This window comes from Convolutriloba macropyga, chromosome 2 (assembly GCF_964194025.1).
Source record: "Convolutriloba macropyga chromosome 2, txConMacr16.3, whole genome shotgun sequence".
In the NCBI taxonomy this organism is placed as follows: Eukaryota; Metazoa; Xenacoelomorpha; order Acoela; family Convolutidae; genus Convolutriloba; species Convolutriloba macropyga.
The window spans coordinates 56,077,712-56,096,109 of NC_134469.1; the positions used below are offsets into that span (position 1 = coordinate 56,077,712).

The window sequence follows — 18,398 nt, forward strand, 5'->3', positions numbered from 1 at the left end:
TGTCGGATGTTTTAGCACCCATAAAAATAATTCACAATGCTCGCCCCGCCTGTCATTCGAGAGCAATTTTTCCGACGTTAGGTGGTTGATGTTTTGTTTTACTTTACTTTTTCGGTAAAGTAGGCTTCTCTTAAACATATTGGTAAGTAAATGTACGTTTGGGAACAATTTTGACCATCTCAATCTTTAGAGTTTCGTATGCAATCTTTTCAATGAGCTTATGCGAGCTATTTTTATGATTTTGCCGTTTTAGACGCTTTTTTAGCGGTTTTTTCTCTATTTCTTGTTTTAAGGCCTGACTTAACTTTTTTAGTTGAAATAAGTTTTTGGGTAAATTGTCGTGGCCTTTTACTTTCGTTACTATTAAACTAAATTTAAGGTTTTGTGCTTGATTTTTCTTTTCGAAGTTTTTTGCCTAGTTGCTTTGTTTTTCTGCCTTTTGGGGTGTTTTTTACGTTCAATTGATTAGTTAGGGCTGTTGGTATGGTTATTTTTGCTAAGTGAAAACAAAATTTTGATGACACTTGTTTTCATAAAATAAGTCAGTTCCGCATTTTTTGCAGTGTTCATTTCTTGCTCATGTTTTAGGTGTTTTTCGATGCATTTGGGTTTCATGTGGACAGGGTGAAAGTTAAATTTTCTTCGGGTTGATGCTGGAGTCTCTCGGCTTTGTTTTTTACCTCGTCGAAAAAAAATTGTTTCGCTTTTCGACATCTTGCGCGAAATCTTTTTTGACTTCTCTAGGCTCTTTTAAGCTCTCATTCTGCTCAAAGTGCTTTTAAACAGCATTTGCTCAACAAATCAATTCAAAATGAACACTCAGTATTAAGAAACGATCAGAAATAGAAACGGGATAAACTCTTAAAGCCAATTTTAAAGGCCCGTTACTTGATCTTTGCTTATAAACGTAGCTACCATCTCTAGTGCTTATTGGCATTGGCAATAGCCCATGTATCCTCGCATTAAATAACACTAGTATGCCTAACCACAAAATGATATAAAAATAGTTCGCACTTCTAAAAACGTTTTCTTACATCAATTCAATTTTTTCTGTTTTTTTTTTCAATCCGAATCGGGTTTATGGCAATCAGCGGCGGCTATTTTCCGGCAATATGCCGGGTTTTTTGACTGGAAAAAAATTAGTTGTGAAGAAGAGCATACGAGGTTGAGTTTATTTGCAAGTTTGTTAAATTTTAACTGAATGAGATACGTGCGGTCATTTGAGTTTTTAGAATTGTTTTACGTAAGTTAAGATATCCCCAATTTTATCAATTGCTATTGAACAAAGTTCATATTAATTATTGTAAACGTGTTGGTTTTTTAATGCAATTTTTTCGCTTGACCATTTTGCGCTTTTCTTCTAGAACATTCTTTGACTTCTCAACTGACTTTCGGTTGCAGCAAAGCAAAGAGAAGGGAATGGTTGCCGAGTGGGCAGTGCAGCTGAATATGGATCGGGAGGTCAGTAGTTCGGATCCCGGCGGGGTCAATTGTTTTTCCACCCACCGGTCGTTCGAGAGCAATTCTTACGAAATTAGTCGGTTTATATTTGTTTAAGGTAGGTGAGATACTGCAATGCGTATAGTTTCATGCCCTGTGTATACAATGTTTGTGTTATCTTTCAGAAAAGGTATGGCAGATGAGCGGCGATTCAGCAAATCTAGTGAGAAGATAGAATCATACGCACTGGACACTAATTTGGGTCTGGTTGCGATGAGTCTAGGAGTTGTCGCTGTTGGAGTCCTGCTGCTGATCTATCTAACTCGTAGGATGGGAGTATTCAGTGTGGAGCAAAGGGACACGGTTGCTGCTGTAAATAACCATCGGGTCATGAATAGACAACCGCAACTACTTCAGCGCCCTGGTCAAAACAGGCGTGGAGGTGGCGGTGGTGCGATCCCTCGATTTGAGGCGGGGGAGGATGGGCCAATGATGGTTATGGATTCAGAGGGTGATTTTTCAGATGGCGAATCGATGGAGGACATGGCGGAGACCTTGAGGAATCGAAGTGGCAAATTAGGTGTGAAGAAAATGAGGAAAATGGAGATGAAAGAGGAGAAACGAAGACTGCGTGAAGCCGAGGTATGATTGCAAAATTATCTCTTTTGATGAATATTGTGTTAGGAAAGGGAATTGGGCAAGCGGGTAAGAGTTTTTAATAGCCGCACACCGATAGCTGGGGCTATTATTGGCCTTCTCTTGGTTTTTTACAATTCAAAGAATTTGAATTGTATTGGTGCGCTGTGTTTTTTTTTTTTTTTTAAGATGTGTTCACACATTTTTCAATGACTTTGATCTTTCAAAACGGGATAAACAGGTAAGGCCCAGCGGGCATTAAGTTTCATTAGAGGCCCAAAGTGGGCTTTAGTAGTCCTTCAAATGCGTATAGTGGTGCAACTGCTGGGATGGCCTTAATTTAAGGTTAAAAGGTCATTTTTAGGAGTTTTTCGGCTCAAAATGGTGCAATTTTTCATGTTTTTTGTAATTTTTTTGAAATTTTGTTTGATTAGTCTCAGTTTGAAGTTTTTAAAAGCTGATGAAGGCCTTTTGTGAGACAAAATTGCTTGTTATGACCTTTTTATGAGCTATATGTCGTGGTACTACAAACACAAACACACAAAATGATACTAATTTTTGCAATTTTTTTCAGGTTTTTTGAAAATTTTTGTCATTTTTTGATTTTTTTAGCCCTGGGTGTCACGAAACCTCCTCTACGGTTTGATGATAGATTACTGCACAGTTTCTATTGGTAATGGAACGGTTTTTAACTTTTTGACATCATGAATTTTAGCATTTTTTGACAAAATTTGCAAATTTTTCATGTTTTTTGACATCTTTTTTGTCATCATTCAAATTGTTTGAGTCCCAGGGGCAAGACAACTTCATTAGGGGTTGGATAATAAGTTACTGAAAAATTTTTAGTTGCCATGGAATAGGTTTCAATTTTTGACTATCACTAATTTTAGCAATTTTTTTGAACAAATTTACATTTTTTTCAGGTTTTTAAAAATTTTCATCGTTTTTTTTTCAGTTTTTCCAGTTTCAGGGACCAGGCAATCTCCTTTGAGGTTTGTTAATAGGGCACTGCATAGTTTCTGGTAACAGTTGAATGCTTTTTAACTTTTTAATGTCTCGAATTTTAGCATTTTTTCGATAAGATCTGCAATTTTTTTAATGTTTCCTAAAGTTTTTTGTCATTTTTTGATATTCGTCCATTCGCAAGTGCAAGAAAACCTATTCCATGTTCTGATAAAAAAAGTTACTGCATGGATTTTAGTTTCAATGGATTTGTTTTCAACAATTTAACCTTTCAACTTTTAGAAAATTTTTGATAGAATTTGCAATTTTTTTCAAGTTTTTTTAAAAATATTTGTAATTTGTTTATTTTTCTTGCCTCAGTAGCCAGGTAACTGCATCCAGGATTTCACAGTATTTTATTAAATAGTTGCTACGGGTCAATATAATGGCTTTCAACATTTTAATAGAACGAATTACTACTTTTTGAAGTTTGAAATTTTTTCTAAAAGTTATTGCCTATCGATCTATGAGCCAATGAGTTTTTTAAAGCTTGGAATTGGGTTACTGGACAGCCTCTAGAGACACAGAAATGATTTTGAAGATATTTAAATCACAATTTTCAGCAACATTTCCTTATGATTTGCAATTGATTTCTTTCTTAAATTTTTGTGTCATTTTCGATTTAATCGATCTTCAAGGGCCAATGAATGTTTTTCAGGTCTTGCATATATAATACTGGACCGATTTCAGAAAAAAAATGGTTTTGAAAAAACTTTTGTAATAGGTGTTTTCAAAGGGAAAAAAAATTTGCCTTAGCTTTAAAAGCTTCAAGAATTTTAGCAATGAGTTTGGTTTTTGTTTAGTTTTGATTCTTTTAGTTTCTCAATTCTTTGATGATTTTTGTGTTCTGGCTGGCATTGTTCAATTGATCTGCTGGTCAGGTAGAGTACGTCTGAGTTTTTCATTCTTTGAATTGTATTTCAGGACTTGTCCTGCTATGTTTTTTTTATTTCGTCGTCATGATTTTTGTTACGACCATATGACGTCACAGCCACTTTTTGTTCATTCGTTCATGCAATTTCAACTGAATTGCATATGTGACGTCATTTTTCGCTCTTAGTGGAGCGAGTTATTTGTTCATGCGCGTGATTAAATTTTTGGTCACACTTGACTTACCTCACTCTCAAAAATGACTTCCTCAATTTGAAATTGACTTTTATTTATTTTAATTGAAAGAGATAAGGTCAAATGGGTGTGTGTCACTCTAAATGAAGGTTATTTGAGATCAGCTAATAGAGGCAGCAATAACATATACAGATTTTTAATCAAACAGATCAGCCTTCAATGAAAAGACGGGTTTTTTTGGTCTGTCTTTTTTACTGTTTTTTTAGACTGCCGATCTACGAATCTATTGCGGCTATTTTCTGGCAATCTGCCAGCTATGTTTCTGGGAATTTTCAATTTATATTTCTTTTAAGGGACATTGAAAAAACGTATTCTTAGGCAACGTATTCCACCTATTCTTGACTTTTTGGTTTTTGCGCTGAAACAGAATGGATCCCTGATTTCTTTTAGCTGAGTAGTTAAATAGGTTTCTGTTGTAACCGAAACCATCGAAAACATTTACATTTCAATGAAAAGTAAAACGGATGCAACATTTTTGCCATGAATTTTAAAAAACATTTTCTTCCTTTGACATCTTAAGTAATGCTTTTAACTGTATCAGAGTTTCTAATTGAATTTACTGGTTTGAAATAGGAGAAATCCTTAGGGAATCAACAGACAAGAAAAATTTAACCGAAAACCACTATTTTGTGAAAACAAGAAACAGACAAATATATTCACTTTTGTTGGCTTCTGTGGGTTTTTGAGAAGCCTAAGAAATGCAAATTGATGGTGTTTAAACCTTTAGCAGTTTGATTACACTGCATTTTTTAAGGAAAATTAGTATATTTCTTTTGAAATGATAAAAAACATTAATTTTTTCAAAATCTTATTCTCAATTTTTGTGAATAGTACGCTTAAGTTGCAAAACTTGTCCTTGCTGTAATTAAGGAACGGACATTTCTAAAAATTTACAAAATTAACCGAATGTCGGGTACGTGAGACAAGAACAACGAAAAAGAATTTGATCAGAAAATTGCGTAGCTAAGCAATATAATCAACAGGTCCGAGCTGAAACAATTAAATAGCCTCCCAAGTGCAATTGATGACTAATAAATTGCGAATTATTAAATTAAGATTTTGTAGGGTTGCTGAACTGTTTGAATGAAAATTGGCACCAAATATGCTCCTGTAGTTTTCTTCTAATTTGCAGGAGTACCGGCCTAAAAACTGGTGAAACGTGACTTTAAACATATTGTTATTAAAAACATCTGTTGATTTTGGAACTTTGTCACTTCTTCATTCTTTTTCTGACAACTTCTCTCTTAGTCTGGATAATGACAGGTCCCATGCAATTTCTAATGAATCAAAAATTAGAGATTCGTGTGTTTAGAGATTCGCTGTTTTAACTTATGGTTTTCTGACTTTGATGCTGCGAGTTTTCATTAAGAACTTAATTTTCATTCTGCTCACTTTCGTGTTTCTTCATTGGTGTATTGTCACACTACCGCATTGTTGACAGGTCTCCTTGGCGTTGAAAGGAGGCCCAAGTAAAAACATGCGATTTTTCAAATAATCTAGTAATTTTTAGATGAAAGCTTACGGTTGTCATGACTTCCAAAATTTGCATCAAAAAATTCAAGTCGCCCGTTTCAAGTGCCATCTGCTTTGTGTTGAAGTACAAGTTATTTTTTCAACAGCCGCACAGCGATAGCTGGAGCTATTATTGGCCTTCTCTTGGTTTTTTTTATTTCTTCAAGATTTTTGTTACGACCATATGACGTCACAACCACTTCAAATCTTTTTGTTCATTCGTTTATGCAATTTAAACCGAATTACGTGCGTGACGTCATTTTCGCTCTTTTTGGAGCGACCTTTTTGTTCATTCGCGTGATTAAATTTTTAGTCACACTCGACTTACCTCACTCTCAAAAGTGACTTCTCACTTTAAAATTAATTTTTATTTACTTTAATTCAAAGAGATAAAGTCAAATGGGTGTCTATCACTCTAAATGAAGGTTATTTGAGAGCAGCTAATAGAGGCTGCAAAAATTTATACAAATTTTTATTCAAAATATAACATAGACTTTAATAAAAAAGAGGAATTTTTTTGTCTGTCTTTTTTACTGTTTATTTTAGACTGCAGATCTACGAAGCTATTGCGGCTATTTTCTGGCATTCTGACAGCTATGTTTTTGTTGTATTATTTTGTTGTTGGTATTGTCTCGTAGTTTTGTGGATGACAGGTCTCATCAGTCCTCTAATGCTGCATTATTAAATTAGTTTGGTGGTTTGAATTTTTTTCTACTTATTCACCAGTTTTTTACGACACTATGGGAGTGTTTGGAAGTTTTCTATCGCTTCATCGTTTGGTAGACAATTAACTCAAAATGTGGATAATCGGAGGAGTAACATTGTGACGCTTATTACCAAGCATCCCGTTGAAGATTAGATCCCCGAGTGACATTGATCTTTCTACCACGAAGACTGAAACGTACTAGTAAGACGAAAAGGGATCATAAGATCTGTTCAACCTTTTTTGTTTGTGCATAGTTTAGTTCTTTTAAAATATTAGGCTACAAAAGCAAATTATCACGCTATAAAATCTTTGATAAGTTTCTGGATGAGAAAATATTTTCCTAAAAAAAAGCAATCGTAACTGCAGGTTGTCTAGCGGGCGAGATAAATCCACGGGACAATTTTTTTTCATTTGTTTCTAGAGAGAAGTAAAAAATTTTAAAGTTGCACCATTAACATTCTGTTCCTGGAAAAGCCCTAAATTTTCTATTTCTAATCAGTAAAATAATTTTTGCAGCCAATAAATGATTGGAAAAGATTGATTTTTTTGGAATTGAATTTTTTGCATTCTGTTGAGAGCGTTTGAATCGCTGCTACAGTGTTTTAGTAGGGTTTTCGTTGTGCAAATTTTCATCCGTGCTGGTGTTGACTTCACTGATAAACAGTTTCAAGTTGAGTTTTGTAGCTCTTGAAAAGGAATTGAAATACCTAAAGATACCTTATATATTGTTGGGTCAGTGCTCGTGTGTAGCTATTAATTGTACCATTTGCTGAATCATAAAGTTTTGAGATAGAAATTTTATTGCGGAAAGAGCCTCTAATTTTTAATAAATTCATGGTAAGCCGATCGCAACAGGGCTGTACGTATTGGGTAAATGTGAAAACGTCGGTGTTATTGCCATCGAAGTTTTCAAAATACCTTGGATTTGCCTCTGAGTTTAAGTTCATGTCAATAACAACTTTGTGGTAATTTTCAAAACAGAGTGGATGAGAGCAGTCTTTGACATCTAGTTTTGTCAGAGAACTTCATTTCAACTGCTCTGAAACAAAATAGGACAAAAACTCTTTTGTTTTTATGAGATTTTTTAATACGATTAGTTCGCTAACAAATTTTAAGGTTTGCGGAAGGGTACCATAAAAAACATACAAGGGCATTGGAAGTTAGATCTAATGAGAATTGTTACTTTTTTCTCGCGACTCTAACCAAATTTTTTAGAAGCATAAAATTTTCAGTGCTTCGAATGTGAGCGTTTCTGTATTTTCAGATTTTTCTTTTTCGCTCGTTCGTCTTTTAAGCATTTGCGTGCAATAATTGGCTGGAGAACAGTTCAATAGTCTTTTCTCAATTAAAATAGTTGAAGCTATTGGTAATTGGGATTAATACTATTATTGAATCTGATAGAGAATAAAAACCACCTACTTTAATTTGGCTGCTGTCTAACTCTGAACCTTTGGGGAAAATATTAGAGTTTCGACTGGTTTGTTGACCTGGAGATTATTAATGTGGAAACTATATAGTGAAAATCATGAACAATTGATTGAAAAAAAATTCAACTTTTTTGTGTTCATCACCGTTTTGGCTCTTATTTGTGGAAGTCTTATATTGATTTATATGAGGGCGGTTGTAATTGAGATTGTTTTTCTCTTATTTAATTGGCATTGATGTCTTCTGTGAACAGTGAATTTTTACCAATGTTATGTCAAATTTACCTCGGTAGCGGTTGTGACCCAAAAGTATTGAACCAATAAGACCGTATTTTATATATGAACCATTTCAAGCTGGTATACAGCCAGCCAGTTTATGTTTCCTATCTCTAAGCCGGCTTTTTAAAATTGTTGGACATTAGTGATGCGTTGCAAGTAATGAACTGTGTCAGTCCGCTATTGTTAGAATCGTAATTTACGTATGTGTAGGCTGAGGCGAGAGTGGAGCGTGCTAAGAGAGATGCGGAAGTTGAAAAGAGGCGGGCGGCCGAAGCAGCGGAAGAAGAGGCAGAGGAGGCTCGATTGGAGGAGGAACGACGAATAGCTGAAGAGGAGAGGAGGAAGAAAGAGCATGAGGAGTACCTCCAACTCAAGGCACAATTCGACGTGGAAGAAGAGGGATACGATGCCAATCAGTCAGCTCAGGAAGCACAAGATCAACTCAACAAGTTCATTGAATACATCAAACTAAACAAGGTACTAGTTAAGAACATGATGCAACCTAAATATGATTCTAAGACCTTGAATTTCAGCACAAGGGCAGAACTGGCGCTTTCTTAAGGTAGACGCAGAAGCTTTTTAAAAGTCGAGCGAACAATTTATTGGTTTGTATGTATACAGGTGATGTTAGTAGCCACCGTCAGCCTTTCAACGGTAATTACGTAGTCGCTCATTTTTTTCATAATCTGTAGAATTTGGATTGTATTGATGCTATGTCTTGTTTTTCTACAACTTTTTCTATTACTTTGAGCATTTGAAACGGGATGAACTGGTAAAGCTCGGCGGGCATTAATTTAAAATAGAGGAAATCCCCTGGCCTTAGTAGCCTGTTAGGTGCTTAATGTGCTGAAACTGCTTTAAGGCCTGAGTTTAAGGTGAAAAGGTCAGTTTCGCTGTTTTTGAGCTCTGAATGTAGCAATTTTTCCGTTTTTGTCAATGTTTTTAAAATTACTTGTCAATTTGGTTATTTTAAAAGTCGTTCATAGTTTATATGTTTGTTATCCTATGTCAAATGCCCTTTAATGCAAATTTAAATGGTTTATTTTGTTTAGTCCAATTTTCAAACCAGAGTCGAAACAATTTTCGCTAATTATTTAAAGTTTTTTAGAAATTTTTGTCGTTTTTCGATTGTTATTGTTTTTATAGGGCAAAGAAACTTTTTAAGGCTGCTAAATGGGTGAATGGAATGATTTTAATAACACTATTTGGATAATATTTTTGCTATTTTTTGCTTATTTTAAATTTTTGAAAAAATTCCAATATTTTTGATCATTGTTTTCACTTTAAGTGATCAATGAAACAGTTTTAGGCTTAAATTTGGATTAATGGATAACTATTGACGAACCAGATTTTTTTGAGGATATTAGTATTAAAACTTTCATCAACGTTCAACATCAATAGAGTGTAGCATTACAGAAGCTATTTTGAAAGATTTTTCTCTGATTTTTAGCACCTATTTTATTTTTGAATTATTTATCTGTTTGGATCAGTTTCTGCCGTCTAATTGACTTGTATATAACCCGAATTTTTATTGTACCGTGCAGGTTTGTCCTCTTGTTTAAAGCCGCACAGCGATAGCTGGGGCTATTATTGGCCTCCTTGTTTTTTTTATTTCGTCGTCGCGATTTTTGTTACGACCATATGACGTCACAACCACGTCAAATCTGCTTTTGGTTCATTCATTCATGCAATTTTATCTGAAGTGCGTGCGTGACGTCATTTTTCGCTCTTGCTTGAGCGAGTTCTTTTGTTCATTTGCGTTATTAAATTTTTGGTCACACCTAACTTACCTAACTCAAAAATGACTTCCTCACTTTGAAATTGACTTTTATTAATAGCCGCACAGCGATAGCTGGGGCTATTATTGGCCTTCTATTGGTTTTTTTATTTCGTCGTCATGATTTTTGTTACGACCATATGACGTCACAGCCACTTTTTGTTCATTCGTTCATGCAATTTCAACTGAATTGCGTGTGACGTCATTTTTCGCTCTTAGTGGAGCGAGTTTTTTTGTTCATGCGTGTGATTAAATTTTTGGTCACACTTGACTTACCTCTCTCAAAAATGAATTCCTCAATTTGAAATTGACTTTTATTTACTTTAATTCAAAGCGATAAGGTCAAATGGGTGGTTGTCACTCTAAATGAAGGTTACTTGAGAGAAGCTCATAAAGGCAGCAAAAACTTATCCATTTTTTTAAATCAGAATATAACATATTTTTAAGGCCTGAGTTTAAGGGGGAAAGGTCAGTTTCGCTGTTTTTGAGCTCTGAATGCAGCAATTTTTCCGTTTTTGTCAATGTTTTTAAAATTACTTGTCAATTTGGTTATTTTAAAAGTCGTTCATAGTTTATATGTTTGTTATCCTATGTCAAATGCCCTTTAATGCAAATTTAAATGGTTTATTTTGTTTAATCCAATTTTCAAACCAGAGTCGAAACAATTTTCGCTAATTATTTAAAGTTTTTTAGAAATTTTTGTCGTTTTTCGATTGTTATTGTTTTTATAGGGCAAAGAAACTTTTTAAGGCTGCTAAATGGGTGAATGGAATGTTTTTAATAACACTATTTGGATAATATTTTTGCTATTTTTTGCTTATTTTAAATTTTTGAAAAAATTCCAATATTTTTGATCATTGTTTTCACTTTAAGTGATCAATGAAACAGTTTTAGGCTTAAATTTGGATTAATGGATAACTATTGACGAACCAGATTTTTTTGAGGATATTAGTATTAAAATTTTCATCAACTTTCAACATCAATAGAGTTTAGCATTACAGAAGCTATTTTGAAAGATTTTTCTCTGAGTTTTAGCACCTATTTTATTTTTGAATTATTTATCTGTTTGGATCAGTTTCTGCCGTCTAATTGACTTGTATATAACCCGAATTTTTATTGTAGCGTGCAGGTTTGTCCTCTTGTTTAAAGCCGCACAGCGATAGCTGGGGCTAATATTGGCCTCCTTGTTTTTTTTATTTCGTCGTCGCGATTTTTGTTACGACCATATGACGTCACAACCACGTCAAATCTGCTTTTGGTTCATTCATTCATGCAATTTTAACTGAAGTGCGTGCGTGACGTCGTCATTTTTCGCTCTTGCTTGAGCGAGTTCTTTTGTTCATTAGCGTTATTAAATTTTTGGTCACACCTAACTTACCTAACTCAAAAATGACTTCCTCACTTTGAAATTGACTTTTATTAATAGCCGCACAGCGATAGCTGGGGCTATTATTGGCCTTCTATTGGTTTTTTTATTTCGTCGTCATGATTTTTGTTACGAGCATATGACGTCACAGCCACTTTTTGTTCATTCGTTCATGCAATTTTAACTGAATTGCATGTGACGTCATTTTTCGCTCTTAGTGGAGCGAGTTCTTTGTTCATGCGTGTGATTAAATTTTTGGTCACACTTGACTTACCTCACTCTCAAAAATGAATTCCTCAATTTGAAATTGACTTTTATTTACTTTAATTCAAAGCGATAAGGTCAAATGGGTGGTTGTCACTCTAGATGAAGGTTACTTGAGAGAAGCTCATAAAGGCAGCAAAAACTTATCCATTTTTTAAAATCAGAATATAACATATCAGCCTTCATTGAAAAGATGAATTTTTGGTCTGTCTTGTTTACTGTTTTTTAGACTGCCGATCTACGAATCTATTGAGGCTATTTTCTGGCAATCTGCCGGCTATTTTTTACTTTAGTTCAAAGAGATAAGGTCAAATGTGTGTGTCACTCTAATTGAAGGTTAATAGAGAGCAGCTAATGGAGGCAGCAAAAACTTATACAGATTTGTAATCAAAATAAAACTTATCAGCCTTCAATCTGCCAGCTATGTAGTTTTTTGCAAGGAGTCTCTGGTTTTGATGAAATTAGTGTCTTTAAACGTAACTTAAGTTTTAATTGTTTTCAAGTTTAATGTAAAATAATTGCCGTACATTGGTTTTTTAAGTGCAATTTTTTGACGAATTTTTTTAGTGAAACTGCTTAATTCCAGTAGGATTTAAACTGTAGCCTATCTTGCTGCTGGATTCCCGAATCATGGGGTTAAAAGTTATATTGAAAGCTTGCTTTTAGTCAAAAATCATTTTGTGGGCTTTGCTTCTGTCTGTTTGTTTCCGGAAAGATATCTGTGAAATGCCAATATGTTTCGATTTTTATGAATTGTTGTGTAATAATCGGTTCTTGTTACTTTGATAGCCAGAGTATCTAAAAACAAATTCTGTTTCGATAATTGTCAATTTCTGTAAATAAATTTGTTTAGCTGGTTGTGTTATCCAATTGTTCTTTTAGTCAATTGATGATTTTTAAGATTTCTGTTCAATTCATTGGATGGTAATTCAGGACTTGTCCTACTATGTTTTTCGCATGACTTTGATTCAAAACGGGATAAGCAAGCAACTCCCAGCGGGCATTAATTTTATTTAGTAGCCCTATAGCTTGCTTCAGTAACCTTCAAGTACGTAAATTGGTGCCGCTGCTTTGGAAGATTCTAATTCGCGGTTCAAAGTTCCTTTTTTAGGAGCCTTTTCTATCCCAAGTGGTCAATTGTTTCGTATTCCAATTTTATTTGTGCGGTCTTAATTTGACCCTTCTTAAAGTTGATAGAGGTCTTTTGCAAGACATAATTAATTTTTATAACTATTTTGTCAGCTAATTGTTTTGGTACTGCAAACGTAATCACGCGAATTGATACTTTCTGGTCAAGTTTTTCAAAACTTTTGTCAATTTTTTGAGTTTTTCCAGCCTTTAGGTTTGATAATAGCTTACTGCATAATTTCTAAGGGCAATGGAATTGTTTTCAATATTGTTATCACGATTTATATTAATTTTTGATAAAAGTTTATTGATAGCTGCCCTCAGCTTCTCAGCCGGCTATTACAGCGCTCCTATTTTTTACTTCGTCGTTCGTTTTATTTTGCTTTTATATTTTTCGCTTTACCTTTGTTCACAGCTTGTTCAACATTTTGCGTGAAATCTCTGAGTTCTCTAGGCTAATTTCACTCTTTTCTCGTTCTTAAAATGTTTTTAGACAGCAGTTGCTCAGCAAAGCAATCCAAAAATAAACAGAGTCAGTATCAAAAACGAAATCAGAAATAGAAACGGGATAAACCCATAAAGCCCAATTTTAGATGCCCGTTACTCGAACTTTGTTCTTAATTAACATTTCTAATACTTATTGGTATTGGTACCTTCCCCTGTGTCGTTTCACCACGAAACAGGTGTATGTTTAGCTCTAAAATGACATCAAAAGAATTTGCACGTTAAAGTTTTTTGTGTACAAAAATCATTTTTTTTTTCATTTTCTTTTTTTTTCAATCTCAATCTTGGTTGTGGGGATCAACGGCGGCTATTTTCCGGCAATCTGAGGGTATGTTTTCAAGTTTCGAAGTTTTTGGTCATTTTAGGAGTTTCTTCGAGCCTTTTGAGCCAAGGATCTTCCTCTTGGGTTTGATGATAGGTTGCTGCATATTTGGTAGGGGCAATGAAATGGTTTTCAACGTTTTAATATCAGTAATTTTGACAATTTGTTGACAAAATTTGAATTTTCAATTTATTCGCAAGTTTTTGTGTTCCGATTTTATCCATCGATACGGGGCAGTGAAATTTCTTGAGGCTTGAAATTGGTACTCAATTGTTTTTGGGGACAATGAATTGATTCTGAAGATGTTAATTTCACGGGACATTTGCAACCGTTCAATAAATTTTGCAAAAATTTTTAGTCATTTTTGAGCCTAGTGGTCTTTATGTGCCAAATAATCTTTTTTTAGTTTTTGCAGATGGTTTACTAAACAAATCCAAGAAACAAAAATTTGGTTTTCAACAGAATTTTAAAGCGAAATTCAGAAACCTTTAATAAATTTTTCAATTTTGAAGGTATTTTTTACATTTCTCGTTGTCTATCTTTAGTGGGCAATGAACCTGGTCACAGGTTCGTTTTTCCGGGTAAAAGCGTTAAAAGTTTTAGCTATATTTTTTTCGTTGAGTTTGATTATTTTCTCATTTTTTGGCACTTTGTTTTTTTGGCTGGCATTGTTCAATTGATCCACTGGTTAGATACTGTAGTTCTTAGTTGTTCCTTCAATTCTTTGGATTGTAATTTCGGACGTGTACTGCTATTTTTTTAAAATTGGGTTTACCTTTTGATTACGTTTTTCGTTTTAAATATGTCACGACTTCTACTTTTCACTCCTGACTTACCTCACTCAGTGTTTCAACTGAATGTATTTTGAAACAGTCAGTTTCAAAAGCGCAAAATCAAAAGTAACGAGATGAACTGATGAAGCTCGGTCATTAAATCACAGTGCATTAGGTTATCAAAGTCCATTAGAGGGATTGATAGCTGACATTAGTATTAAGCATAAAAGCTTTCAGTTTAGAAGTTGAATTAAGTATAGGTTTAGATTATAATAAACTGCACCTCGAATTAGACTCTTCCTTTTCCTTATTTTAGTAGCTGCAAAGCGTTGGCTGAGGCTATTATTGGCCTTCCTTTGTATTTTTTTCGTCGTCAGGATTTTTATTACCACCGTATGACATCAAAATCACTTCAAATCTGCTTTTAATTCATCCGTTCGTGCAATTTGAACTGAATTGAGTGTGTGGCATCATTTGTCCCTTCGGCGAATTTTTTGTTCATTGGCGTGATTTAGTTTTTGGTCACACGTGACAATCTCACTCTCAAAAATGACTTCATAACTATGAAATTGACTTTTATTTACTTTTATTCGAAGAGGTAAGGTCAAGAGTGCGTGTCATTCTAATTTAAGGGTATCTGAGGGCAGCTAATAGAAGCAGCGTTAAGTCAAACCAATTCTTAAAAAAAATTTAACATGTCAGCCTTTAAAAAAAAGTTTTTTTGGTGTGTTGCTTTTACTATTTTTTTGAGACTGCAAATCTACCAAGCTATTACGGCTATTTTCTGGCAATCTGTCAGCTATGTTTTGATGGAAGGCAACGGCGGGTATTTTCCCGCAATTTGTCGGCTATGTTTATATTTGGCAGCTATGGAGTATCGACCGCATTTTTTCTATTATGAATGAATAAACATTCATCAACTTCGTCTGGCATAAAAATAGTTGTTTTTGGCGGTAGCCTGAGAAAGACTGTCTGCATGTTTGATGCAAAAATTTTTATAGGTCGTTAACATCGAGGAGCTTGCCAGCTGCTTCAGTCTTAGGAGTGCAGATTGTGTGGAGCGCTTGAAGTCTTTGCAGGAGTCTGAACAGTTGACGGGGATCTTGGACGACAGAGGAAAATTCATTTACGTCTCAGAAGAGGAGATGCTCAATTTGGCCAAATTTATTTCTCAAAGAGGCAGAATCTCAATATCCGAACTGGCCTCAGCTTGTACTTCCAGGAACATCATATCACTCAAACCAATGTCCACTATTGCATCTTAAAGTGCTCAAAATATGTAATTGCTTGTCAATTAACCCATTTATGTCGATATTTATGTGCATTATGCTTTTTCAAGCTTACTATGGTTTCTCGTCTCAATACTTAAATCAACGCTTCTCCATAAGAATTTTACGTTGTCAAGTCTATTAATGCGCTTTTAATAATGTTTTTGCTGTTTTCAGATCAATGTAGCGCCCTGGACCGCTTTTTTTTCAATTAAAAGCCTGCAAACTCATGTATCTATTGAACGCTATCGGAAGATGGTATTGCTTGGCATTTAAGAGTGACTTGTGATTCAGATGACGCGAAGTGACAGGGCGTTGAAAGCAGTCGACGAACAAGGTACTAAATTCGTCATAATCGATTCCCAAACAGTTGACGCTTACTTACTTCAGTCTCCGAATTCTTCTCAGGCTTCTATCCCAGCCAAAGCAACAGCAGTGTCCAGTGACTCGACAAGGCACAAACGAGTGCCGACTGGCAGCAATAGCAAACAAGCATCAGCCAGTTGTAAGTTAAAAAGTGACAAAAAGCCTATGGAGTTTAATATGTGGATGTTTCAACAAAACCAGGCTAGCTTTGCAGCAATGTCTGGTACACCTCCGCCCTGTCCCGTTCCTCCTGTTCCACCGCCTCCTCCTGTTGCCCAAGTTCCAAATCGGAACTCTACGTCCAAAGGCGGCGCAGCGTCATCTGGAAGCGATCGTTCAACAAATAAAGGTTCCTCGAATGACGCCACTCCTGCTGCATCATCAGCTCTCCCCTTCATGATACCCCCACCGCCTAATGGCATGATACCCCCGCCGACTATGCTACCCCCACCTCCGGGCTTTGAAGCTATATCTCTAGTTCTCCCTGCACCTCCTCCGCCTTTCAACTATTTCAAGAACACCTTAGAGTCCAGCTCCATCTCATCTAGCTTTGGAACTAAAAACTCGTCTGGCAAAAAATCAGAGTCAACATCGTCTTCAGATCACAAACAAAGCACTCAACGGAAGCGTAGCGACAGAGAGTTTAAACATATCAAACAATCGCCAAAAACTGTTGACAGTTCTGATGGCGAATGTTCTCCCGAAGAGGAACCTTCGAAGTCGAAGTCTCGGACCAATAAATCAAGCAAACAGAGTTCAAACAGCCATGAAGAAAATAGTCGGAAGCGTAAGAGAACGAGGGAGCGGTCGTCATCTTGGAGCCAAGATCGAAAGAGGTCAAAAGAATCAAAGAAAGCCAAAAAATCGAAGAAAGAGAAGAAACGGAATAGCATGTCCAAAAAGAAGTCAAAGTTAGTGTGAGCGTTAATTTCGTAGCTGATAATTATGTCTCTGGTTGCTTATCCTTGTATCGTAAGATCCTGAGCATAGATGTAATGATTGTCGTAATTGCATTTGGACGAATTAAACCTGGGAGTTCTTCATGCTGAGAGTAATTGTCACGTGGTTTATAGCATTTATATTAGTCCTGCTGGTCTTTTTAATGCAATTTTTCGTACTTATCCAACTTATCGACTGATCGTTTTTTAATTGCTCTTGAACAAAGTTCATAGCAATTATTGTAAACGTGTGTGTCTTTTTTTATGCAAAATTTTCGCCTGACAATTTTGACTTTTCGAGTGACTTTTACGCCCTTGACATGCGTTTCGCGTGATCTAAAAGTCTCGCAATCACAATTTCAAGCAACTGAACTCCATTGGCGGCAATTTAATAATAAAAGTCAAATGAAAAGTGCGCCGAAACTGGTGTCATTTTTAACTTGATAGTGGTATATGTTAACCTCTAATGTGGTTATTTGAAGCCCACTATTGAACTTCTTAGTCCTATTTAGGCTCCCCTCCCTCCCCCCGACTGATGCAGGCTGCAATTGATTAGAGCTCCCACTAGTCGTTCAAGAGCAATTCTTCCGACGTTTAGTCGGTTATGTTTTCGTCTGTTCGTTTTATTGAACGGATTTCGCTAATTACTCAATACAAAGTTCATAAGTAGGATTTTTTATCGTATACGGGATTTTTGAACATATTGAGAGATATTTCAGTTTGCATTTTGTAATTAACTAATTGAAGCGAGTTTCAGTGTTACCGAATTCACGTTTTCGACCAGTCGACAATTACTCTCACATAAAATCACTAGGTTTTTTAATTGCTCTCAAACGAAGTTTGTAGCAATTATTTAGTCCTCTCGGTCTTTTTTATGCTATTTTTCGCTTGACCAATTTTTCATCTGACGCTTTTGACTTTTCGTCCTCAAAAACGGGATAAACAGGTAGCGCCCAGCGGGCATTAAATGCTCTTAGAGCTTTTCAGCTCTGTTTCAGCTCAAACTGTTTTGGAGACATACTTATGGTGTGAAGAGATTATGGGCGGTTCTTAGAGGCTGAAAACCCCTCCTGTTGACTCCCCCACTATTGCCCCACCCCCCGTGCTGTTATCCCCACCCTCACCCCCTGTTGACACCAAGCCCCCCATCAGTCCTCGGTGCCCCCAGTTTTATTAATTTTTAGGTAAATTTTCAAATTTTTGGAAACTTTTTATCATGTTCCAAGTGTATGGATATTTATGAGCCTGTGAAACTATTTCAGGCTTGAAACAGGGACACTGGATAGTCGCTTGAGACAATTAAATGGTTCCTAAGGTTTCAATATTTTTAATTTTAGCAATTGTTTCCAAAATTTTTTAAATAATTTTGTCCTTTTCTGAGTCTAACGACCATTACTGGTCAACTAAACTTTTTATGTCTCGGAGATGGGTTACTTGATAGAACTTTCAAGACAAAGAATGGTTTTGAACTTTTTTTCACTGCGAATTTGAAAAAAAATTAATTTTGCCTTTTCAGTTTTTCTATATGATTTATTTACAAGGCTAGAAAACTAGAAGTTGCAGAGTCG

The 18,398-nt window shown here is 35.4% G+C and overlaps 2 protein-coding genes across 2 annotated transcripts in view; both read left to right on the top strand.

Annotated features, from left to right (window-relative positions):
- The first annotated feature begins 1,605 nt into the window (after positions 1-1,605).
- On the top strand, positions 1,606-15,572 carry LOC142334518 (DDRGK domain-containing protein 1-like). Its single transcript, XM_075382615.1, has 3 exons — positions 1,606-2,082; positions 8,335-8,601; positions 15,260-15,572. Exons 1-3 carry the CDS (start codon positions 1,606-1,608, stop codon positions 15,521-15,523), a joined length of 1,008 nt encoding a protein of 335 aa, XP_075238730.1. The 3' UTR covers positions 15,524-15,572.
- Positions 15,573-15,669: 97 nt separating this feature from the next.
- The window catches only part of LOC142334517 (uncharacterized), a 44,145-nt gene continuing 41,416 nt past the window's right edge, over positions 15,670-18,398 (top strand). The window contains exon 1 of the mRNA XM_075382614.1: positions 15,670-16,803. Within this exon, the coding sequence (XP_075238729.1) occupies positions 15,821-16,803 (983 nt within the window). The 5' untranslated portion in view covers positions 15,670-15,820. The remainder of the gene's footprint in view (positions 16,804-18,398) is intronic.

What these genes read in the sequence shown, in the direction of transcription:
- LOC142334518 (XM_075382615.1), top strand. Translation starts at nt 1,606, where the DNA reads ATGTTTGTGTTATCTTTCAGAAAAGGTATGGCAGATGAGCGGCGATTC. An exon ending in GAAGACTGCGTGAAGCCGAG is followed by an intron (nt 2,083 to 8,334) that starts GTATGATTGCAA and finishes ACGTATGTGTAG; the next exon opens with GCTGAGGCGAGAGTGGAGCG. An exon ending in AATACATCAAACTAAACAAG is followed by an intron (nt 8,602 to 15,259) that starts GTACTAGTTAAG and finishes AAATTTTTATAG; the next exon opens with GTCGTTAACATCGAGGAGCT.